This window comes from Saccostrea echinata, unplaced genomic scaffold (genome assembly GCF_033153115.1).
Source record: "Saccostrea echinata isolate AGI-Se365-2 ecotype Australia unplaced genomic scaffold, CSIRO_AGI_Sech_v1 ptg000075l, whole genome shotgun sequence".
Taxonomy (NCBI): domain Eukaryota; kingdom Metazoa; phylum Mollusca; class Bivalvia; order Ostreida; family Ostreidae; genus Saccostrea; species Saccostrea echinata.
Window position 1 is genome coordinate 1299424 of NW_026889824.1, and position 25995 is coordinate 1325418.

General features: G+C 33.0%; 1 protein-coding gene across 1 annotated transcript; it reads left to right on the forward strand.

Moving 5' to 3' along the window:
- Positions 1 to 112: 112 nt before the first annotated feature.
- LOC133176392 (uncharacterized) lies at positions 113 to 20548 on the forward strand. Its single transcript, XM_061311513.1, has 21 exons — positions 113 to 1099; positions 8624 to 8724; positions 9826 to 9849; positions 10333 to 10450; positions 10784 to 10809; positions 10947 to 11087; positions 11343 to 11438; positions 11528 to 11589; positions 12933 to 13055; positions 13788 to 13868; positions 14642 to 14752; positions 15133 to 15144; positions 17017 to 17125; positions 17496 to 17639; positions 17884 to 17989; positions 18217 to 18302; positions 18406 to 18481; positions 19246 to 19334; positions 19550 to 19619; positions 19823 to 19963; positions 20132 to 20548. The coding sequence occupies exons 1-21, from the start codon at positions 494 to 496 to the stop codon at positions 20243 to 20245; spliced, it is 2436 nt and encodes an 811-aa protein (XP_061167497.1). The 5' UTR covers positions 113 to 493; the 3' UTR covers positions 20246 to 20548.
- Positions 20549 to 25995: the final 5447 nt, after the last annotated feature.

Consider the following 25995-nt stretch of genomic DNA (forward strand, 5'->3'; position numbering starts at 1 on the left):
CACAAAACGACTTGAAAACGCCGCTTTTAATCTCTTGTTCCTGATAACTGAATGTAAATTTACCTTTAATATAAGGGTCAACAATGCTACATGTACACATAGATCTTGGTACAGGCAAACGCCTTCCAGATCGAAGCTGTAACCTCCACCGCGCATGCGTACTTATGGAAGGCGCTTGCCAACGAAAAAGCCGATTAACAAATTTAATCCAGTTGTAAAAAATCCCCTAATAATTGTATCTTTACAAATTATTGGCTTTGTTTGAATCCTTAGTAATGCTGTGCCTCTCATTATGCATTAGGCGTGTTTGTGAGATCTGTTCTGTTAAAGGCAATCTTCATACATCCTTGCGTTCAATTTTTCAGTGAGATTTAAAATTTTCTCATTGATGTATATCAAAAGGATTTAAAATGAAGCACATGTTAAACAAGTGGTTTGCCAGTGTTCAGGAGCATTCTGGTACGTAAAAATCGATCTGATTTTGTGATTTACCATGGAAGTGGAAACAAATAAAAGTATGGATTCGACGGTAGGAATAAAAATATTGAAAAAGAATAGAAGCACACCATTTCAAAAAAGGATAGCGTCAATTGCCTTCAAATCGGGAGATGACGTCACGGACTGGATGAACGCTGGAAACAGAGCTACTGCCAGCATCAAGACGCCAAAATATGGATTGCGCAGGCGCCCGCCTAAACTTCCATCGCCGCTGATTCGACTTCCAGCCAGCAGCATTAGTGATACCCCAACGACAATGACAACGGACTCCATTTCACGTTCTACTTACGTAACTCTTCGGGGCTCTAGTATAACGCCATATGCATATCTTAATTCAGAGACATCTCGAACAAAACCAGCAACAGCGGCAGACAACGAGATTTTGTCTAGAAAGGATGCATCTAACACGGACAGATCAACGAAAAGCATCTTGAGTCAAAGGGAAGTTCTGGGACCGATTAAACCAAATGGAAATCAACTACCTCTCAAAGCCCACACTTCGATGGACAGACACTCCAATGGTTCTCTGGAAATCGCCAAAGTTAGCGAATCTGCGCCATTACAACGATCAGAGTCCAAAAGAAACTTGCCTCACCCTACGGTATGTATTGCAGTTAATCTGTATCACTTTATGGTATGTAATGTAGATAAAAGTTTTTAAAAGGTTTTTTAAAAAAACTTTTTTAAGCTGTGTCAGCAGTCATTAAACTGAGTTTGATAAATTAAGCGTGCGAACTTCAGATAAGTGATATAAGAATTGAAAAATTTACTGACTGCAAATAACTGTTTAAGGTCAGAAAGTGTATCAGAATATGGTACTGGAAACAATCTAAACAGCCAGGTAGTCCCCCAATTCAAATCAATTGCTGTTTACAAATACACAGGTAATATATCTGGTCTGCTTTGATAAAATGAACTAGACATGTTAAGTCTTTGAGGTTTCTATAAGTAATCCTGATAGACTCCCGCGGGGATACACAAATCTAATCCCAGTGTGTTCTATAGCTTGTAAAAGAAATACAAGGTTGTCAATAAAGGAAACAGATTTATCCAATCTAGTTCTCTGCAATAACGGATCATTATTGACAAAAGAAATCCAGGTTTCTTTGTAAGATTCAATCATCATTTCTCCTATGTATTTTATTACAGTGGAGAAGTCTCTTTAGCAAAATCTTTAGAAGAAATATTTTTTTTCATGTTTTTTTCCGATTAAATTTCAAAATCCAGCTTAAACAAAGAGCTTCTATATTTTGTTTTGTTTTGATTAGAATTGAAAAAGAAATAATAAATAACAGATTCATTTTGTATATATTTAGACTTCTTCTCTACTCAAAGTTAAGACATGAGAGTTTGGTAAAGATCTATGCATCTAATGTAATATAGTTTCATCCGAACACCGTCCAGTCTACTTTTATATATAGTATACGAATTGAGTTGTTATAATAACTAAAGTAAAAGTTATGTTAAAATCTTTACTAAGAATTAAAAACGATTTTTAATAGGTGTGATGAAGCTTGATTGAGTACAAGAAAACAATTTTAGAGATTAATACATGTATTACACACTAACAATACAAGCCTAGGCTTTACTTTATATACAGTTATCTTACACAGTAAAATATTGTTGAATACGTTACTTTGAGTGCTTATAAATGTTCAGCCTTAGAAAAGATTTATTTTTGTAATATTTAGATAAGTTGATCTGGTTTAATATACCAAGAGATTTACATATAAAGACTCATAACCTGAGATTTGAGGATTTGTGTCAAATGTGATCTAAGTGGTCAGTCTCGCCGGTGTCAGATTAACGTCTTATCGGGGTCATTGGTTAAAATATTCATCTATGATCAGATGGTCACGAAGTCCCAAATGATAAAATTCGTTGATGTATGAACAAAAATTTATGAAATAATTGAGGCTTAACTGTTATTATGCTATGTATTAAAAACTTACAGCTACAATTTAACTTGTCTAACTGGTGTGTCTTAACTCGGGTGCCAATTTTTGACAATTTTCAAAGCGAATACATGTAATCTTTCGTCTATATAACAGGATGACTGACATTTAATTAGTTTTAATTAATTACTAGTAGCATGTGTCGAGCTGGATATACCTCTTCAAAGTGTAGGGAAATATTGCCTATAGATTCAGTGTTTATTGTAATATACCTTTATCTGTAAGATAATATACCTGATAGTTAATTACGCTATCTCAGATGGCACAACACTTGGTTCCCAACTCAGGTAAGAAAAGTTTAAAATCGTATTAAACGATTTAAATACTGTTTGAAAGTTTCTGACCGTTTTGATTTTTAGTCTGATACTAGAATTCTTGCAAGCGTGAAGGCGTAAATCAGAACATGGAAGGTGGCCTTGAATTGAAGGACTACTTTTCCATGAAGTCTGTCTCCCTTAGAAATTTTAATTCATCAAATTGCTTTTATGAGTTATTAAGTCTAATGAACTTAGTATATGTAATTAGAGACAACTTAAAAAGCATTTTTATTCCTTACACAGCACACTTTTTGAGACAAGATTTATTCTGCAAATTGAAGGGGAAATAGTATTGAAATACACATGTATGAAACAAATTTAATGACATTTTAAATAATCAGCTGTTCGTAAAGATTTACATTACAGCAACTGCAAATAAAACTTAGTGTTACAAACTATTTTACTGTTTAAAGGAAACAACAGGATATCAATGTTTAATTATGCATGCGCCTTAATACAACCCTAAATGTGTCTTCCAGTTCACAGTACAGTATTAATGTTAGATCAGATCTTGTTTCTATATGATGAAAGGTTTAGGGTAGGATAAGGGAGGGAGGGGGCCGTGTGGCTCTAGTCCTTTTTATGGTGCTATTTTCATAACACCGAGGTAGGTATCAAATCAATGTAAGCCCATATGAAGACAGAGATTAGCAAACATCGATTTATATATCTTTTGGATTAGCGTGCCACCATTAGATAGAAGAGTCAAAACACGAAGTCCTGCTTAGAAGACGCTGTCGCGGTTTAAAAAATCGGTTTTCGATCTTAAAGTTATTAATCTCGCCTAGATAGAGGGAGGTATTTTCTTTGGTTTGTGCAGTGATCTCACAATTTTCAATAAAAGATCAGCCAATGACACATTCACCAGACTGAGTGTTGCAATACCTTGAGTAGCAGAAAAAGAACGGGTCCAAATTCGTTTAGAAATTAAAAATTCAGTGTCTCATAAAACTTTAAATGAAGTTTGAAAAGAGTCAATTTACTTATTCGTTCTATCGCTACATGGAGTTTAAAATATTTTCACCTCTGTGAAGGATATACAATATTAGTGAACAAAAGTGTACCTTTGGAACAATATATCAGTCTCCATAAATCAAAATGGATGCTAGGGAGGCTTTTCTAGTAGTGGAGAGCTCTAAGGCAGTATTATATGACCCTAATCTCCGATGTCCTGACTGTGTGTTAGAGAAATCACACAGTATGTTCCCGGATCTTCCTTCACGGCATAATACATTCCTCACCACACCTGGATCAAAGGTACTCAACAAATCTGGCTTATTCGTTTTCTGTTTTCTATAAGAAATTTTTATTTATTTATTCATTTATTTTATTTTTTCAATATTTTTGTAGAACTTGTATCATGAACATTTATTTGATGAAACTTCTAATAAGAACATGCATTTAATTTTAAAACACACATAATCATGTTAAATACTACATATTGTTATTATTATACTGGCGATACTAGCAGATCTAGATGATTGTTAACACTGTTGTCTACAGAATAAATGTCTGGAACATTATTATATTGTCCAGTTAAAGTCCAGTAATATCATACATTAAAAGCCAGTTAGGAATTTAAGGGGGGGGGGGGTAGGAAGAAAAGACTTGGATGTCATGACCTAGAATACGCAAAACCAATATAGAAGACAGGGAAGACACGGAACTTATATTACTATTATCGTACGTTACTGAAATGCACTGAGCAATTCTGCAGTATACTGTATGTACACGAATTAAATATATATACTGTTATAAAATAATACGTAAAAAATCTCGAAAACTACTCTGTATAGTTTTGATATAAAGATGCTTTTGGAATCTACCCACATTTGATATGAAACATTTAGTACGTTGAACTAATGAAATAATCGCGTTGATGTTTTATCAATATGAGGTTAGGATTAAACAGTGTTTCAGTTCGATGGATGGGTTTTCATTGCACGCTTAACCATTTGAACATGATAATAAACTCCTGATGTTAATTAGGAAAGTAGATATCAGCTCCCGTTTATTTCTTTTAAAAATTTAATTGGCGGATGTCCCTTTAAAGTTGTTTGAAAGAAAAATATAAGTTCCTTTTCTGAGCTTTTCAAGTATTTGCATTCTGCAAAACATTTTAACAGGTGAAGGGGATCGTACAGAATAAATTTCACGCCGTTTAGGACACATGTTAAATAACCGTCATGTCAAAAGTTTTTCTTAAATCGATTGAAAACTACCAGATAAGAACCCTCGCTAAAAGAAAACATATAAAAACGCCAAGTTTTATATTTTGATTGCAAATACCGTTATCTCTTTGACGATGGCGGTAAATCTTTTTAAACAGCCCAGGCAAACACAAGACATACCAACTGCCGGGGTTAATGGCACAGGCTCGTGTTCTATGGCGGTTTTGGTAGGTCTGAATTGATACACAGTCCCAAGGACAAATCAGAGGAACACCAAGGCTTTGTTGACATCGAAATTAAATCTGAAAAAGATGTAGACATTTATCATACATGTTACCTAATGAATTCAATCAGTTATATCGTGCTTCCTTAACTTTAGATGAAAATTTGTTGCCTCATGAAATGTGAAGTTAACGCACAGTGATCATTGTCAAAAGTCCATTTAAACTATACAAATTATGAGAGAGTCAAGACAGACCTCTGATAACAGGGGTGGGATCAGGTGCCATGGACCGGAGGAGTAAGCATCCCTGCTGACCGGTCATACCAGCCACGTGCCCTTTGTCATAATCGGGGAAACGGAAAATCCGTAGACAATATAATTCAGTGTGAAAATAATGACGTAACAATTTGTATACAAAACATCAGTCAACATTTGACCTAACGACATATTTTATCCGCAAACAAGGTCATTGTATGGAGCAAAGAATTTGCGAAATGTTGACTTTAAACGATAGTGTTGATATCCTTGAATCATCAACTTATTTGCCAATAGGCTGTCTCGTTTTAGAAATTGTAAGTACGTAGAACATGCTCTTGCGTATCGAATCAACAGGGAGGCATAAACTGTATATGCAAGTGATAATGGTATATTGCTACATACATTGTAAGTAAGGGAATTAAAGTCATCAGGTTTATCATAAAGTTTAGTTTTCAGTTTGGCTTTATCTAATAAAATATTTTGATATCGACAATTATGAAAATGTTAGATCAAATTGTAATGATACTAAAGGATAATTTGTATTCTTTCGTTTGGTCTGCAACTCGAAGTTTATGATGATTCTGCCATTTCATATTGATGAATGGGCCTCAGATGAACTTTACTTGAATTGTGTCAGTGGTAGCAATTGGGTTTTAAACAGAACAAATGTTACAGTGACTTTGAATCATCATTGTTCAAAATCAAAAAGAGAAAAATGATGTTGAAGATGAATACATATTTTTAAAATGTCTAACATCATATTAAAGTAATGCTGCTTTAAAAATACATAAAGAAAATTTCTAGTTAAGTCTTGTATATTTTGATCAATAAATAAATATTGCAATTTATGTTTATATATCTATCAACATATTTCAACTCATGAATTAGAACTTCAGTGTCATAACATTATTAAGCATAGATTAAAAAGAAACTTTAGGGCGTGGACAATTTTTATTAAACCTTGGCGTCATTCTGGCTGAAAACTTTTCTATTTTGTCTAGACAGACTGAATAATGATGTTAGCATAGGGTAAAGATGCTGAATCTTCTCATAAAGCCTTGTACAAACCTACAATAAGTCTGAGAGCAGTGTAGACACATACCTAGTACTGTGGACTCAAATCATAATACGGCTTCTTTTGTTGTATAGTGTTTTCTTATTCTCTTAAAACATAAAGAATTTGATTGTTTTATAACAATGTACTTATTTGCGAATGCAGCAGTCAAATATATGTACATGTATTATCTTGTTGACATTCTCTAATATTAAAAAGTATATTTTTAGACCAGAAAAATAGACTTTTAGGAATTTCATATTTTTCTATGGTAAATTCGAGCATAATGAACTAAATACACATTCGAACACCAATCAAACTGGGGAAAATCGATTGCAATTTGGTTCAAGTTGTATCAAGTGTGTTAAACTCCTGAAATATTTATATTGAAATAAAAGACTTTGAGCCTTAATGGGCGGCTATATGCACAGAGATTGAAATAGCGTATTCAAAATATTTGCATAGAGTGATTTTAAAATAAATTCAATTGGCACATAACCCACACGCTGAAAAGCTTGTAAACTGACTGACTATAAGAAAAAAAGAGACCTGCACTCAACGGAATAAATGCTTTAATAGATAAAATTCGAACCATACATCAATTCATAAAACACAACGCTATTGTGTACAGCCGTCCGATAAAGGGTATTTAACATTCGTCACAAACCAGCAGTTTTGAAAACTCTAGATGTATGCCGAATGAGCGTGGAGGATAGTAGCGACCGGAGGGTCTACGTTGTTAAGGGTTGCCGCTTAGAACAATGGTGATTTAGCAAAAACAATGCGGCTCTGATATTGTTCCATTTGTTATCTTATTTTAACAAAGAAATTCATCACACTACGGTTAATAATCTAATCGTTTATTTGTACACCGATTGTATTCAGTGTATACATAGATTCCATGTCTTCTTTTGCAAGTGTGTGATTTGGTTATGGAAGACTCCTAGGTTTGGAAGCATGGAATCACAAATACTAGTAATTTATAAAACATGTATGAAAATGTGATTTTACAGGAAGATAAAATAGTTTTCAGAATGAAATGTGCACAGTTTTCGGATTTAAACTATTGAACAATATACTGACATAGCTTTGGAATATACTTATCAAAATGGAAAGCGGGGAACTAGCTCTGAGTGTTCGTGATCTGTATCCTTCCAATGTGAATTCTACTGGACCGATCTCTACCTCTGGACCAATTACGACCTTCGTTTTAGAGGGGACAAAACTCAAAGTACCGGAGGTACAGGATGTATGGGTGGTAAAATTTGTCGATGAAAGCATGTGCATGTAATTCGGTATTATGAAAAAAATATCCATCAAAGAATTAAAACTTATTAAGTTACCAGTATGCAGAATGGTATATTTCTGTCTATTTTATCAAGAAAAGTTATTCGAGAGTGATTAAAATTTAAAATGCTTAAATCTCATGAAATCTCTTAGGCAGTCTACACTAGCGTTTTCTTCGCGTTCGATGAACTGGAATTTGAAGTACATCAACCTTTTCTACCGTACACGTTCTTTGAACCCCTGGTTCTTACTTAAACCTTCAAATCCCTTTGTTATCTTAATTTTACTTTTACTGAAGAATGGATTCTCTTTTAATATTAATTGCTTCTTGTACTGTTTGATATTAAACAATACATTGTATGTATCAAGTGTCACGTAAATTTTGAATTTACCGGATAGCTGTAAATACAAAATTTAAAACATGACAACTATGTTTTTAAAATAAAAAATTAGCTAAAGGGTAATTTTTCCTTTACTGTCAGGCCTTATTAAGTGATAAAAAGTCCTCAACAGAGCAATATTCATGAAAATTGAAAGTACTATACACATGAAATTAAGAAAGGAACTGCAAGGACTGCAATTTCTTTTAAAAAGTGCATGTATGTGACAAGTCTATATTCAAACTCTGCATTTTAATTTAAGTCAACATTTTCAGCTACCTGTAAATGCATTCATCAAGAAAAAAAAGCCTGTTGTATAATGGCAAGAGAGTATAAAATAACAAACGAAAACACCCGGCCTCTGTCTGAAATCCATAAAATGTAGTTCTAAATGTAGTTCTAACATAATACAAGACTTACCCTAAAACAAGACTTACCTTTGAACAAGACTGACCCTAACATGTTTTTCTTATATTACAGTTCCGTCACATGTCCTATACAAACCGGACAAGGACATCTATGGAAGATGGCGAATTTAATATTAATCCAGAGCCGGTGCCCTACCAACCCCAAAACTTCATGTATGTTAACCTTATTTGTTGGAGGAGGGTGAAAACAATAATATTGAAAGTTTTGGTAGAAAAATGTAATAGATTGATGTAATAGACGATACAAAATAGAAATCTGGAATTAAATGTGTTGCCCATCACTTTTGGAGGCAGTACATGGGAAAGTCATTGTAAAGTAATAGAAATCAAAATGTATTTATAAATAGCTTTTGGCTTCACCGAAAATGTTTCAGTAGTTATAGATGTTTGAAGATGCGTGTACTTTGAAAATCTTAAATTTTCTTATATTTGTCATTGCTTATCAAGAATATTGAGTTGATATAAAATATTTCTATCGCAGTATTATGCACAAGGGGAAAACAAATATTAGGAAGAAAAAAAAAAGTATGAAAATCCCGAAAAAAAGAAGTCAGTTAAGAATGCAAACCTCCTCGGAATTTTGAACAACAGTTTCAAGACGCCCTCAAATAGAGCATTTAAAGTCCATCACAATGATATCTTCTGAATTCAAAGACTCTAAATCTAAAGAATTGTTCATTTTATTATCCAACAATTGTCTATTCAGCAAAGACTTAATGACATGCATAAGTAATTAAAGTCGTTAGTTAGTATCAATCTGAGGTCTTTGTTGAATAGAAGCACACGTTCCTTGTCATGAAACATTATATGACAGGTCTAAGTCCCACCAGTATTTATATAAACTGTTTGGATTGAATGATTTAAATAGATATGTATATCATTTGCAATTAACCTTGAACGTCAAATTCCAATACAAGCCCATTAAAAAGGTCACCATTTGTTAATTTTTTAATACGATGATTTTGTTAAGCTCCATTTACGCTAAAAAATCTTACCAAAAAAAAAAAAAATAAAATAAAAATAAAGATTTGAAATGTCTAAGGAAAGAAAAAATTGTTCTAAGGACAAACAAGTATATGTTATATCCTAAATTTATGAATTTATGATTGATCAAGGTTTCACAATAACTCAAACAGCCATCCCAGAGTATAACATTATGCTCCGACATTACTTTTCTCGGTTTATAATGTGAGATTATCCTATTAGGTTGAGTGATTTTGATACAGTTTGTATAGCGCCTTTCTCTATAATTAGGCAGTCCGAGTTACCCCGGATAGAGTAAGTATTAAGAGATGAGGTGTCAAACATGGAAACGTGCTGGATAGTTCTGTAACAAAGGTTTTCTTCATGCCAATGTACACATGTGAAAGGATTAAGAAGAGAGAAAAAAAATGAACTAAAGAAATAACATTTTCCTACTAATCCTGATTGAAATATTTGAGAAAGACAAAAGATATGAAGTTTGTCATTAACAGAAATATAGTCCTTCATTGCATCTTTAATGGAAACATTTCTTGTAAGCATTAGGCATGAAATTTTAAACTAAAAAGCATGGTTTGATGTTCAATGTATACCTACTGATAAATTGTAGTTATGTTGTTTGTCGTGAAAATAATCCCTAGGTTTTTCGTTTATTCTATGTTTATTTATGTTGTATCTTTTGCGATCACAATTACCTTTTCTTCTTATCAAAAACGTGTAACAGACAGGTTTCATTTTCCTTAAATGACAGTTCTTGTAAAACATTTTTATTTCTAACAGGTCGTCCACATTACTTAAGAAAGTTCCTATACCAAAACGTCATTTAGATTCCTTTGGGGGTTATGAATATTCATTAGGTTCTAAGCGCGGAGTGATACTACACACAGATCGGTACCAGGTGAGGGAATTTTACATCATGTTCTGTATTGCCCTAATTAAAATATAAATCTATGTAATGTTGATTTTGATTGTATCTTTGTATATCATTGTGTTTTAGAGAGACGGTGCTCTTGTGGTAATTGTATATAAATGCGCTAGATCATCATTCTTAGATGTTCAGTGCTGCATGTTCATCTCTACATGCATGTATTTTTAAAAATGTTTTGTTTTCAAGCTAGATCCTAGAATTTGAATGTTGTGATTCAGTTAAACGTTTTTTTTTTAAAGTTAAGCAAAGTGCTTTAAAAATGATAAACTGATAAAATTTAATTTCATTTTTTTTTTTTTATAGTGGGATGCCCCTAAGTCTTTCGAAGGGTAGGTACATACACTGTAATATGCAAACAATTAAATACTTGATATTCGAACCACAGTGAAAGGAATCTGTTCAATCGTATATATGTAAATGTAGCTTTCTAATCATTATTAGTTTGTACTTTAACCCTTGCTTTCAGAATGAGCCAGAGGGACAGACTAAAGGCCGAGCTAGAATACATGGAAAGACTGCGTGGGATAAAAAGGCGACGTGAAATGTTACCTCATCGAGCACAGCTTGACCTTCTGATGGGGGGAAAGAAAGTGGAATTTTCTGAGAGGTTGGGCACTGAAATACAAGTTTTTATATTTTATCTTAAACTGCTGCAAAATACGTGCTACAGTCATAATTTAATTAACGAAGGAAAAATTAATATTTGCTAGTTTTGTCTGACTAGTATTTGAAGAAAATATCACGATTTTCAATGACTGAATGATTAAAACAAATAAAATTACACAAACAAAACAAAAAAAATTAAATATAGTAAAACATATTTCAAATTCTAAGAATTACTGCAATAATAAAATATTTACAGATTTGACATCCAGAAGGAGATTCAAAAATTAAAATCCTTGATCATGCCTAGAAACGCCAGGGATTTATTTCATGGAAGGGGCTTTCAACTACCAGAGTAAGACTTTGCCGATATTTTACAAAAGTAAATGTTCAGCGACAAAATCTTTACTTATATACATATGAATGTATTTCTTATTTGTACAGCATGCACTCGTCAATGAAGCCCCGCCGGCCTCCGATACTGGATTACGATAGTGACGAGGACAGTGAGTACACATCAATACATGACGTCATCAAAACGTCATTTATATGCTAATTTTAGGGATGTCAATTTTGTCGCTAATTCATATTCGAATATTCAATGAAAGTATTCGAATATATTCGAATATTCGATAAAATAAATAAAATCTGGTTTAGTTTAAATATGTATCATCCTACTTGAAAGGTTTAGAGTAGGTATTCTTATATTGGAAGTAAAATTGTATGAAGACTTTTGTAGGTGTAGAATAAGGAATTCCTTTTGATATTTATCAATGTTTTAAATAAATATTTGATTTAAATGTAGAAAAGTAAAATTTTAACAAATTATACAATCATGTGTTTTTATAGTAGCTCCAACTGAGGAACCCGTCGTCTTACCAAAGGCAGGATAGTCGTATACTGTTCAGATTTCAATACGTGCAATAAATTACAATTATCGGCCTAATAAGAAATATGATCATAACCTTTCATACAATGTTTTTAAAATATAAACAAACATTTCCATAGATAATTTTCCTAGGTAATTAACTTCTTTCCCGATAATGAAAATAAAATTCAGGATTATGTACAACCCGTGATAATCAAGTAATTTACACATTTATTCTGAAATTGAGCCCTCTACAAAGTTTAATTACAGACATACATTCAGTGATCAATTAAATTTATTAAGATAAGTATTCTCTTCACGTTTTTTAGACATTCTAAGAAGGTTTGTCTTTTGTTGTCCTCGATTCTATATCCGATTGTATTTAACAAATAAAAAAAAGTATTAAAGTACCTTATGTATTATATATAAAACATTAATGTATAATTCATTAACATCTTACTCAAAACAAAATAATTTAGTAGATATATACGTGAAAGAAATCAGGCGATCAATATTGATCGCTTGTAAATTAAAGGGGATATCTAATCAAAATTTATTAATCACAGCTGTACTTCTTTTAATGAAATCTGAAAAATACCGAATATTCGAATCTTAAATTCATATTCGAATATCAACTCATCGAATGAATATTCGAATGTTCGAATATTCGTTGACATCCCTAGCTAATTTATCATAAAAATGATCTTTGTAGAGCTTGGATTATTACAGTACTTATGTTAACTTTTGTGTTTACAAATGTCTTTGTTCATTTGTGAATCTTCATGCTAAAACTATTTAGTATAATTAGCAAGATGTAGAAAGTAGCACATATCTTTTCTTTTCATTCAAACCTTCTTTTAACATGTAATGTAAATACTTTTATGAGACTTTTTTCCTTAGAATAAGTATTCATCCGAGGAACTTTTGATAGGTACAGCAACTGAATACTGTGAATACATCCGCCATTAAAACTTTTTTCAGCCTCAGTTCCCTCTAGTCATCGTCTTGGCAAGCAGGCTGTTGACCCAGATACTGGGTTACCCAGACCGAGGCTAAGGCAAAATGCCGGCCAACTTCCCAGAATTGACAACAGAAATATGATAGGTACTTATATACCACAATCATTGTGTGGCTTCCCTGTTTCTGATGAAGTGTTTATATAATGATTTATTTTTTCTTGTTTAACCCACAATAGGTATCTCCCGTTAAACCCTAATATCTAATACAGTTCATAAGCTATAACCTTGCTTCCTACATAGCATAGCCCTTCAGAATGCAGTTCATGCTTTTTTTATGTGTTGTAATGTTATGCTTTCGTAAAGTTCCGTTTTGTGTAAACGTGAATTTCTATTAGTAAAACTACAACAGGGACACACATTTATTATTAATAAATATTTATGCAGACAACAGATATTATCTCTCCTTTGAAGCTGAAGGTAGTATATATGTTAAAACAAGTGAATGTAAACAATGTAACGCAACAAATCAAATGTCTAATGCATGGATATGTTTGCATATTTTATTTTCTAGAATCTGCATGTTAACTCCGTTGTCGAACAAAATAATACCCTACTGCCTGTTTGGACGATAATACATATAACCTTGCTGCTTAAAAATAAAATAAAGACACATAATTCTGTATATTTATTGTTAAACATGTTAAAAAAAACTGTTAAAATGTTTCTGAAAATAAAAAAAAGAAAGAATTAAATAAGAATAAAAGCACATTTACAACCCACAAATGGATAAAATATATTACTCTTATTGTGTAATAGTAGCACTGTTGCATGTTTTGAGTAGCACGTGACTGACACGTGACCTGTTCTCCTCCTTCAGGTTCTACTGATTCACCTCTTCTTCTAGCCAGAGAAAAGCGCACTGTAGATCAAATTAAAGCTAGAATTAGCATTCCCGCAGGTTTGATCACATGAAACTCACTTTTTTGATTTTCTTTGCTTCCCAAGCACACTTTACTTCATCATGAAAATCATGTATATATTTAAAAGACAATTATTAATTCATTGACGAATAGTAAATCATAAGTGAAATTTTAAATTCCAAAAATACTGGTTTTATTTTTTGTTGCGTTCGGACTTGATTGTTGTGACAATAACACGAACTTTGATCCATCTAATATCATCCTACCCAGATAGCTTAAGCACACGCCAAAGAGAGGGAGAGTGACCCCGCTGTATTCATTATTGTGTGATACATACTTACGATTTCATTGTATTGGAACCTGAAACTGACCATTTCCTGTAGTTTGTGACGTCATTTCCTGTGTGTCTTCCTGTGTAAAAGCTTGCTTCTGCTTTTGTTCATATGCTGCTTTGTTTCTGTTTGATTTCGAGATTTGCACCGTTCATGTCGAGAAGAGAGGTGTGTGACGTCGTTTATTGTGTGCCTTTTGAGGGTAAGAGCGGTATCATATAAAATATGATACACCGTTATAGAAAAAGAAGAAAAAATGTAAACGATGTGGAATCAATCTTTGACTTTTGAGAACAAGCTGTGTATCGTATCTGTGTATGATACCTCAAGACGTAACATTTCTAACAATTGTATTGCTGTACATGTAATTGAAGAGGACATATTTCCTATTCCATTTCGATTTCAATGAAAAATTTGCAGCAAAGATTAAAAATTTAGGCGGCGTATTTTGTATTATTCGGTCTGTGATTTGACTACAGAACTACAGCGAGGCCGGAGACCTATATCAATAAAATCACATGACATGGCGCAGGAAACACACCGGTTTTCAGAGGAGGGGCCTTGGACCCGTGAAAGCTTTGCTCGCCAAGGTACACTCATTTCATATTTTCCGAGACTTTGAAATAAGTGACCAGTATAAATGTCGTTTACCTCATAATTTTTCAAAGATAACAGTTGTACTGAAGATATGTCTGTTTTGTAAAACATTTGTATAATTCCTCTTAAAAGTCATTTTGTATGTGAATACATGTACATTGTATATTTGGTATATACGACTTTGTAAAAATTGTTGAAAGCCATTTTTTTAATTGATGAATTGTATATAATCTGTATACACACAAATGTCATCAGTTAGAAATCATTATTTATTTAGGAGTTTTAATTTGAGTAACTATAAAATAAAATTTAAGTTAATACCAAATGGGTTATTTTGTTTCCAAGACAGTTTCATGTAGTATTTTTCAATTAGGTCGAAATTTTGGTAAGGCTGAATCTATGTAAAAGTGTTTTTATTGCTAGTTATTTGGATATCATTTTTGAAATCTGTACCTGCATGCTGAGTGATCAAACATAACTAATCTTGCATAATTTTTGGATTTTTTTTTTCTCTTTTCATCTAAACCGTGATACATGTAAGACTGATGATTATTAACATTGCATGCACTGTTTCGTTTATCGGGATGCCAATTGTTTATAGTCTATCTCTTCACACTTCAGATTTTTAAACTATCTTCAACCAGAGACAATTCTGTTGATTTCAAAAAGCATGTTTGAAGGCATTCTTTGCATGACTTGTTCGCGTAACATTAATTTTCTACGAGGTTTCACAGAACTTCGCTTCATTTTTGCAGCATGTCGTGCATGGTTTCCAAATAACTTGGCAGTACTAACATTTATGCCTTCTGTACATTATCTTTATGTTTTCTTTATTTATTATTTACATTTTACGTATTTCATTTTGAGTCTCTTATTGATGTCTTTTGCAAAAGTGATAATAATTTACGTGATTGACTAGAAAATGATATGAAATCATATTTACCTGAGCCATTTTTTATGATATATTCATTTACTCATAAAATTATTGATATAGAATCTGCATAGTGATACCGGGAGAAAAATTTTGAGTTTTCCATTGCCTCCAACCCGAAAAAAAATGTCCAAACTCGAATAATTTTATGTTTTTAAATTTATTTTTCAAATAGCGATAAAGCCAGTTTAGTAATACATGTAGTTATTTTACAAACGTATTTTTGGATAGAAAAATAAATGGCAAGTCCCTTAGAGTTAGAAAAAGCAAAAATTAAGAAAGTCATTTTGAATTCTTTAAAACAGTGCTAACTTATTTGAAAAAAAAACTCTATTTTTCTTGTATGTAGTAAATAAGTTATATTTGCAAATAGTTTGATGTACATGTTTATGTAAGCCAGAGAACTATAGATCACAAATGATAAGCCATAATTTCTAGATTATTTTAACATAAAACTTAATTGGAAATAATGCATAATCATTTTCGGTACTTGTGCATGCAATGCTTGGCGGCAAAGAATATATAAAGGGAATTATGTTATAGTCTAACCTCTAGGCAGCGTCATTAAATGGATTAAGAAATCAATATGTTTCATTAGTTGCATGGTCGCTAATTTGAGTATACATATATATCTAATTAACCCTTCTGCTGATATACTTACCGGATTATAAACACCTCTAATACAGTTAACCCGTTTAAAATCCAACCAAATTCTGCTTGAAGACTTCTTTTTTAAATCAAACCAACATAATCAAATGCCAAGAGGTCAACACGATACTATAAAATGTGGAATTTGCAAGGAGTTCTCAAGTAATTTCTGACACATCGACAAAATGATCGACTCTGAAAACGAAGAAAAGAAGGGCGGAGTGACAGTTACTTAAAGTAAAAACACAATTCTGCTTCAGTTGTCCAGATGTAAGTATTTGCCTCTGTTTTTTTCATGGTTGATCAGAAACATGCAATCATCGCGCGAGTCTTCCAGGGCTACAATTGGCTAGGAGGTCTTCATAATCACTCGTCTAACTATCGCTTTATCTTAGTGTAACATTATAGCTGTATCATAACAATTTATCATGCATGCTTTCCATGTTGCATTTAACCAAAAGATATAATTAATAAAATGTATAATTTAACAAAATCCCATATTTATCTCCAATCAGTTATTGTGTGGCTACTAACTAGACTTACCTGTATATGTATGGCTTAACAACAAACGTGTGAGCCATCAGAGAGAGATAACTGTAAAGGTATCATTCTCTCCAACTCTTCTTAATATCTAATTAGCTACTATAAATTAACTACAGCTCTTCAATCATTAATTAGGTATGAGTCCTGCATATCTGAAGCGGTCACGTACAAACATCCAGTCCAAGATGGACTCTGTGGTCAACAGAAGCGCCACCTTACCGGAAGCGACCGATACACAATTGAAGTAAGTGCTTGATCACAGGATTCAAAAATGCATCTTAATTCTCGATTATTTTTGATAACTAGAGAGATTCCACAATATATTTAGGTGTATATAAAATGTATTCATGATACATTGGAAATTCAAATAATGACACTGCTTATTACAGTGTATAAAAGTATACTAATAATTTGCAAAATGTAAAGAACTGAAAAATAGAAAATTGTGAAACTAATCCATTGATCAGAGTAAAGAAGTATGAGTTCTGTCTTTTATCGGTGAAACATGTCAACAAAAATCTTGCTAAAAGCATGTGCTTAAAATAGACTAATAAGCCAAGAAAATAAAAAAAAAATCCTTCAAAATGCACACGTAATAGCTATGAATATTGCAGACTCTCGACAAGAAATGACGCAGTGAAAAGAGTGGAGATTCCTTCCGGTGGTCATGTACCAAAATCACGTGGTGCAGAAAAAGTCGAACCAATGTTGGACTCGTCGAAGAATCCACTACAAATTGACAACTTAAAAGAAAACTTGTGAGTCCCTGCATATTTGATAATAAAATAACATTTTATTTCATATCCGAACTGAGTAGTAGTTAAATTAGACCAAAAAAAGTGAATAAATTATTTCATTTTTCTTTTATAACAATCAAGAAATCCTAAAAATCTGTAGGAAGTGTTTATCTGTAGAGCTAGGATAGGATTTATAGTCTTAAACATGAAGCAGTAGTGAATTTGAATCGTTTATTGACTTGGCTTGTGATAATTCTCGCATCAGGCCAGAGCAGGATGTCGCTGCCTTGGAGAGAGTGGAATCTCGGCTGTCAGGGAGGTCAAAACTTGCGGACAGTCCTATGAAGGCGCCCACACCGAATCCTCTAAAAGTAATAGTGACAAGCAATCAAAATATAGCTAAAACAATTTTGTTGTTGCGTCAAACTTCTGTGTCTTTTTCTTTCTTTCTTTTGAAATTAAAATAATCGAATATTATACTGCTGACTGCATGTCAATACAGTGTCTATAATTTGTAATAATTATTATTTTCCTTAATTGGCAATGCCATTTACCTAAATCTGTATACTTAATGTAAGATATATTTTTATTTCACCAGGGGAGTGAACTGTCTCACTTACTCCCTGAGGAACAAAGGGATGAGCTAAGAAAAGCATTCCAAAAGTTGGACACAGATGCAGACGGGTAAGCTTACTCACAAATTTACACTAAATTACATAAGCTTTTGAGGCTCATTTATATATGTAAAGAGGATCAAGATGTGCTGATTGTGTATTCTTTTTTCCAGTCATTTAATGTATCAGCAGGTGAAATCACAACTTCCTCCTCAGATGACGTCACAACAGGAACGGTTTCTGAAACAGGTGTGTGTTCACAGTAGCATTGCTGGAATTTGAAAATGTATAGCCCGAGTATCATTTATGTAATAAGTGAAATATTAATGTGCAGCATGAAAACATTTTTCCCTTGGGAAATTGAATCAATCATTCGGGTGAGAAATGGTATAAAGTGTTCTCCAGCAGGTGTAGATCATTATGAGTATTTCAGATGTATGGCATTTCAGGTGTTAGACATTATGAAGTTTTCCCGGTGTATGTCATTCGAATGGCTTGTATATTTTAGATGTTAGACATTATGACGTGTATTTCAGGTGTAATGACATTCTAATATATTGGTTTAATGTGTATATCAGGGCTGTGTTGAAGATCGTAATGGCTAGCCTAGCAGCTAGTCTAGATATCTAGGTTAATTGAAAGCATCAATTATTTGTATGAATCATACCTAGCTGCTAGTTTAGCATATCTTTTAAGATTGTGGCTCTAAGGAAACCGCTACAATCATGAACGTCTTCAGTGTTTAGATGTACTGACATTCTAACGTCTTGTGTATATAAAATGTTTGACAATTCTATTTAAAACCATGACTTCTTGTGGATATCCGGTGTATTGACATGAAGTGTTTTTGCTTATTGCAGGTTTATTGAATTCTGGTATCTTTTGTATGAATTCTAGGGTCTAAGATCCTCGTGCTGAATTCTTAGGTCTTGTATACATCAGGTATTGAGATTTGACGTCTCGTATATAATATAATCAGGTGTATTGACATTGTAACATCATGTGTATTTTAGGTGTATGAAATTACCAGTTCCAGTACGTTCTTTGGTGTGGACGAGTTTATGACCATGTCAACACTTACTAAAAAAGTACAAGGGCTGAAGTAAGGGTTCATTTATATTTAAATAATTGTATAAAAAATTCATTTCATTAAACAAACAAATGGAAAGGCTTGAAGTACTATCATCTATGGAAATGAAACATTCATTCAAAACATTTTTCCTAAAAAGGACTAAAGTTGTTACATGTATATATTTAGATTTCTATGAATTATGAAACACAGTAAAAATGATTATCTTTTATATCTTTTAATTTCAGAGAGGAAGCAGCAGATAGCTTCGGTAACCTTGACTTCTCTTCGCTACATAACAACATCGTCAAATATGTGGTAAGATATCATAGCAAAGGGTCTGCAGGTGTAAAGATTCGGAATACGGTGCTTTGTAATTTCCACTCATAACTATGGGCATATATCAATATTCAGAAAGTGTTTTGATGGTAAAATTCGGAATGCAACATTAAAAAAAAGTTTCAACATCATCTTGCTGTTTTCCTCGCTTATTATCTGACCAGTTTATGGAATAATTTCAGGACTTGTTCCAGTCTGTAGATCGGAATCAGCGAGGTAAAATCTCGCTGGAATCTCTCCAGGAAGTCCTGTCAACGGCGCAAGAAACTGATCTGTCAGCAGACGACAAAGCGTGGAACAAGATCCTCGACGTCATAGAGCCTGTAAGTCACGTGATTCTTATGAATAATTTAATATCATTGAGGTGCAACATTAATATTCATCTGTGTGTAAACTTTTTTTTTTTTACATAAAAATGGTTTACCTTTATCTAGTAGTAAATAAGCGTTCATCTTACTTCATCAATGATTAGTCTCGTGATTTTATTGTAGGAAGAGGGAGTGAAAATTAGCAAGATAGAATATCTGGCCCATATACCGTACTTTCTGACACTTAAACTAAAACCCGGTCCGGGGTCCGTCCCCCATGCAGGCCGATTCCAGTGATACCCTCACTATAAAACGCAACCAACAATGAACTATATATTTTATCATTAAGTATTTCTAATCATTTCTGACAATGGATTTCCCTTTCCAAATTATTTTTCCTGTAACTACCAGTATGTTTGACAAACATTAAAATACTTGTACCGTTGTTTACCAAAGCCAATCTGTGATATCAACAAACACGTCCATTATTTTGTACATTGTGTGTCTTTATGTCATTTAACCTGTTCATTACTATTAAATATATATGTATGTTACATTGTATGCCATTTCATGTATGAAATGAATATTTTCTTACCTTAAGAATAAATTAAATTGAGAAATGATAAGTTTTTGTTGTAATTTAACCTCAAAGTAGAGGAACTGTGAGCATTGAGCTCATATATCCTAGTAATATCCCCGCCCCCATAATGGCAAAATCCATTTTTGCTACGGAAACCCCAAATGTCTATCCAATCAGAATGAAAAACTAGAGGTACTGTGAGCACTGAGCTCACAAAATGATACTCCCCACTCTCATATGAGTGTAATGGCAAAATCCATGTTTTGCAATGGAAAACTCAAAAATATCTGTCCAAGCAGAACATGAAATAGAAGGTGCACAATGGTACTATGTTATAAAGATTCTGTGAAAGTCTAATTAAATTAATTAATTAATTGGTACATGTATAGGAGGAGTTGCGGATAAGAGATGGGTACCTCCAATATAATAGAAAGAATGGCAGTGTCCAGGTTTTGCTATGGGAAATCCCAAAAATCTGACCGATCGAAACGAAAAAAAGGACTATGTTATAAAGATTCTGTGAAAATTTCATATGATTTTATTCAGTGGTGCAGAACGTGGTTTGGAATGGTAGTGTCCCTGTTTTGCTATGGCGAACCCGAAATATGTGTCTGATCAAAACCAAAAAAAATGGAGGTGCACAATGGCATTATGTAATAAAGATTTAAAATTTGTGAAAGTCTGATTAAATTTATTCAATGGGATAGGAGGAGTTGCGGATAAAAGATGGTACCCCTCGTGTTATAGAAAGAATAGCAGTGTCCATATTTTGCTATGGGAACCCCAAATGTCCGTCCGATCGAAAAGTAAAATAAAGAGGTGCACAATGTCACTATATAAATATTCTTGGAAAGTTTCATAAAATTTTATTTAGTGGTAAAAGAGAAGTTGTTTATAAGAGATGGGAACCCAAAGTATGTCGGACGTACATGTACGGAAAGTCTTGTCTTGTTAAATTTTATTCAGTGATATAGGAGAAGTTGCGGATAAGAGATGGGTACCTCCAATATTTTAGAAAGAATAACAGTGACCAGGTTTTGCTATGGGAAACCCCAAATGTCCGTCCGATAGAAACGCACAATAAGACGTGTAAATGGCACTATGTACTTGTAATTCAGATTCTGTGTGAAAGTCTCATTAAATTCCATTCAGTGGTATAGGAGGAGTTGCGAATAAGGAATGGGTATCATAAAGCGTTATTGACGTACGGAAGGGGGAATGGACAGGAGGACGGACAAACCAATATGGCAGTTTGTCCTTTTTTGGTTATTTTGTGATTCATTCAGAAGTAGAATATTTTGAGGTTTTGCAGTACTAGTTACAGTTTTGACCTGTTTTACAATCTGTATAATTCTTTACCAACAGGAATAATCCCAGTGCAGAATGTTATAAACAGGACTTATGCACACTTTAAGATGCTGTATCAAGGACATCTCAAACATGTTAATTCGCTGAAAAGAAACTTCATGTTTACAGGTACAAGAAGGATAGGATATTAAAACGAGACTCTCTGAGATCAAACACTTTTCCTCTGTCCTTGTAACACAGAATAAAAAGTACATGTATTAATAAAAAGATACCAACTGCCATATGATATCACTATACAATAAACTCCACAATAAGTCAAATATATAACTACTAATTCAAATGATTAGACCATGTAGCTCATACTCCATACAGTGTCAATTCTCTAGCACTACTTTCACTTTAAATAATTATTGTAGCTTAACGTAATACCGAGCTGTCTGGAGTTTGCAAGTAGCTCTACTGGTCAAAAACCAGAAGACTCTATACGATAGTAATGTGTTCCTTCGTAGTCAGTCTGTCTGTAAACAATTTTTGAAAACGCTACGCTTCCTAGAGTTTTGGTCTGTTTTTAAGAGACTCGGTATTCAAATTGACTATATCAAAATTCATTATAAATATCAGCTTTTAATTTCGACCAACGGTTTTGCCATGCGGTTACTTAAAATAGAAATTTCTGTGAAATTCTTTATTAACACTAACCTCCTCAGGCACGTAGTATCGGGGAGGGGGGGGGGGGTCTGCCTCTCTTTTTTTCCAAACATTACCTTTTACTGTTGAAAATGTGAATTGAAAGGTCGGGTGCCCCCCTCCTCCCCCCCCCCCCACGCTTTGTTGCATAAATCAATCAGGGTAATGTGATAAAATGGGTACCAATTACACCCTGTTATAAGCACTTATTTTTATATTCATATTAAGCAGAATTTATTCAAAATCTTATACATGAGAACACGAGAAGAAGAAAATATTTGCTGTGGTCTTCAATTCGACATTTAGAGATATCGACGACGTATTTTCAATTAACAATTATTATTAATTATTATTATTATTAATAGTTACTTCCATTCGTATGTCGCCTCGATATATCCCAGTGAGCTTGAAATAAAAGATACTACAGAGTCTGACACATGTGTTTCATATTTGGATATTTTTTTTAGAAAAAGAGTTAATGGTAACCTAACAACCAAGCTTTATGATAAACGTGATGACGAACTTTTCAATCGTCATCTTCTCTTACTTATGTAGCAATCTTATCACCTGCATAAGGGTTTTAGTTGACTCGATACGCAAGAACATGCTTTACGCACAAACTACATGTAGTTCTGAAACGAAGCAAGATATTGACGAACAAGTTAATGAAACAAGAATATCAACAGTCTCGTTTAAAGTCGTCATTTCGCAAGTTCTATGGTCGATACAATGACCCTTGTCTACAAATACAATCTACCATTAATTAAGTCAGATGCTTCAATTCTTTATTCTCTCTAAACTAGATCACTGGTACAAGAGATACATATATACAAACAAAGATTACAGTCAGGGTCAAAAAATAGACAAGTATATAAAGAAAAAGAATGAAATAAACAATATTGTCATATATTCAATTTTATCTATCTATCTATCTATCTATATATATATATATATATATATATATATATATATATATATATATATATATATATATATATATATATATATATATATATATATTAGGGATGTCAAATCGGTCATTTTTTGATAATCGGTTACTCGGACGATTTTCCGATCGAGTACCCGGGTACTCGGTAAAATTGTAAAATACAAATGTGTTAATTTTATTGAGACCAGTTAAGCCCTGTTTAACCCCAACGTTGAATTTTTAACGTTTTCTATGTTTGTACACAAACATCGAGCAAAACGAAAATGATTTTTTGCACTAAATTTATTTCTCAAATAAACACAAAAGACAACAGTTAATGCATCATTAATTAGAAATGGTTTATAGTTCTTGTTTAGGAAACGATTTGATCAACGCAAGAGGAAGACAATCTGTAACGTAGCTTTGCAATGATTAGGCAAGCGCAAGATACTGTTTTTAAAGAAATGGATATTGTCGAGATCGCTAGATATTATTTAATTAATACATGTATGTTGGTTGTTTTCCCCATATACGCTATGTTAACTTTGCACAGCTAATTTAAACGTTTTTTTTTTTAAATCTTTACTTCTTTCCTAATGTTTTTTTTTTTTACTTTTGAAGTGGTAGCGGTATCTCTTTGTATGTCCGAATTCGCTACCGTATGAAAACTAAATTATTTTAGGATAATAAACCCTAATTAAACGATATTCATTAAATACTAATCAATCATTAAAGCTATCCAAAAAACTAACTGATCACAAGAGGTGATAACAGCTGTGTACCAGGAGATTGGTCACGGTAATTACTGTATAAACAAGTACACAGCCACAGACAATAACAGGTATTGACACGGGTGTGGGTGACGCTAATTACAAGGCAAACAAGGACAAATCATTTTGAAGTTGCATTTTTTGATAAGTTTTTGGTAAAAAAAATATATACTTTGTTCTTTGAAATATGAAAAAAAAAATATACATCCGAGTAACCGAGTAGCGATTTTAGTATTCGATACTCGGACGTTCGATCGAGTACCCGGTTAACCGGGTACTCGTTGACATCCCTAATATATATATATATATATATATATATATATATATATATATATATATATATATATATATATATATATATATATATATATATATATATATATATATATATATTAGGGATGGCAATCGATTACAGAATTGCTAATCGGTTAACCGCAACACGTTCCGACCGATTAACCGGTTGATCGTATCAAAATACACATTTTCTTGGCATATTATCTTTTTCCAAAAACCTCTATACACAAAGACAAGGAAACTGAATTTTAAAAAAAACGACGTTAGAATTTAGAAACATTTCGTTTACCTAGATAAAGAAACTACATGTACATATATTTTATGTCATTTTCAATAGACAAGAAAAAAATTAAGAAAATTAACCGATGAAACATGCATGAGAAAATCAGAGACTGATAATTTTCCAGAGCAGATGTCACTCAAGTTCATACTGCATTGACACCATAATCAAAACTAAGTCAGAACTATCACTTAATTTACAATGTTTGTCTTATAATATAATTTGATGGATAACTGCAAAAGATAAACATGCCAATTCACAGTGGTCTGCGGTGATTTGTTTAATTATAATATCATTAAAGAATTACAAGACAATCGGAGTAACGACATGGTATTTAAACAGTAATTAACACTTCACAAACTGACCAATAATACCCCGCGATCTCAATCCGGACAGCCATTATAATTTCCACCAAATCAGCTTATGTGAAATCGATAAATTATCAACGTTTTTGCAGAGGTTTCTTATATAAAAATGGATTTTAAGAATATTGCGTTAAAATTTACATATATCTTATTTTTTCCCAACTAACCGATTAGAGATATTCTAACCGATTACTATCGTTCCGACCGAGTAATCGGTTAACCGGTAACAAACTGCCATCCCTAATATATATGTATATGGAGGATTGACTGACGTTTTCATACTAATTATTAAACCATTATTTACACACTGAAATGTCTACGGATTTCCCCCAATCATGACAAGGAGCACATGGCGGGTGTTACCGGTCGGCAGGGGATGCTCACTCCTCCATGGCACTTGATCCCACCTCTGATGTTTTAGAGGTCCGTGTTTGTTCTGCTCCTGATTTGTATTGTTTGAATGGACTTTTGGGCTTGAGTGCTGTTCGTTGTCTCCATGTTTTATGGATAATTGTGAAAGAAGTTGGAACCTACCCCCCCCCCCCCAACGCCATTCCCCCTCCCAAAAAATTGGATTTGGAGTTTGGATAATTTTTCCCTTTTTTTTTTTTTGATTTATCAAAGTTTTTTTCAGGTAATTTATCAAATGTCAAATTGTTTTTTTCTAACTGGCCCCTTACTTTCAAAGTAAAGGGCCAGCCGTTTTCACCTATTGTGGTCCTTAATTTTTGGATGGCTTCAATGACTGTTTTTCAGTGAACATCGTTTAATATGGTCTATTATCTTCACATCATTTTTAAATTATTTAGTTAATATACGGTAGCGAAATCGGACA

Bases quoted from the DNA above. Each gene is read 5' to 3' on its own strand.
- LOC133176392 (XM_061311513.1), top strand. From the start codon at position 494: ATGGAAGTGGAAACAAATAAAAGTATGGATTCGACGGTAGGAATAAAA. The intron at 10,810-10,946 runs GTAGGTACATAC...CCTTGCTTTCAG, and splicing joins GCCCCTAAGTCTTTCGAAGG to AATGAGCCAGAGGGACAGAC. The intron at 11,088-11,342 runs GTTGGGCACTGA...AAATATTTACAG, and splicing joins AAAGTGGAATTTTCTGAGAG to ATTTGACATCCAGAAGGAGA.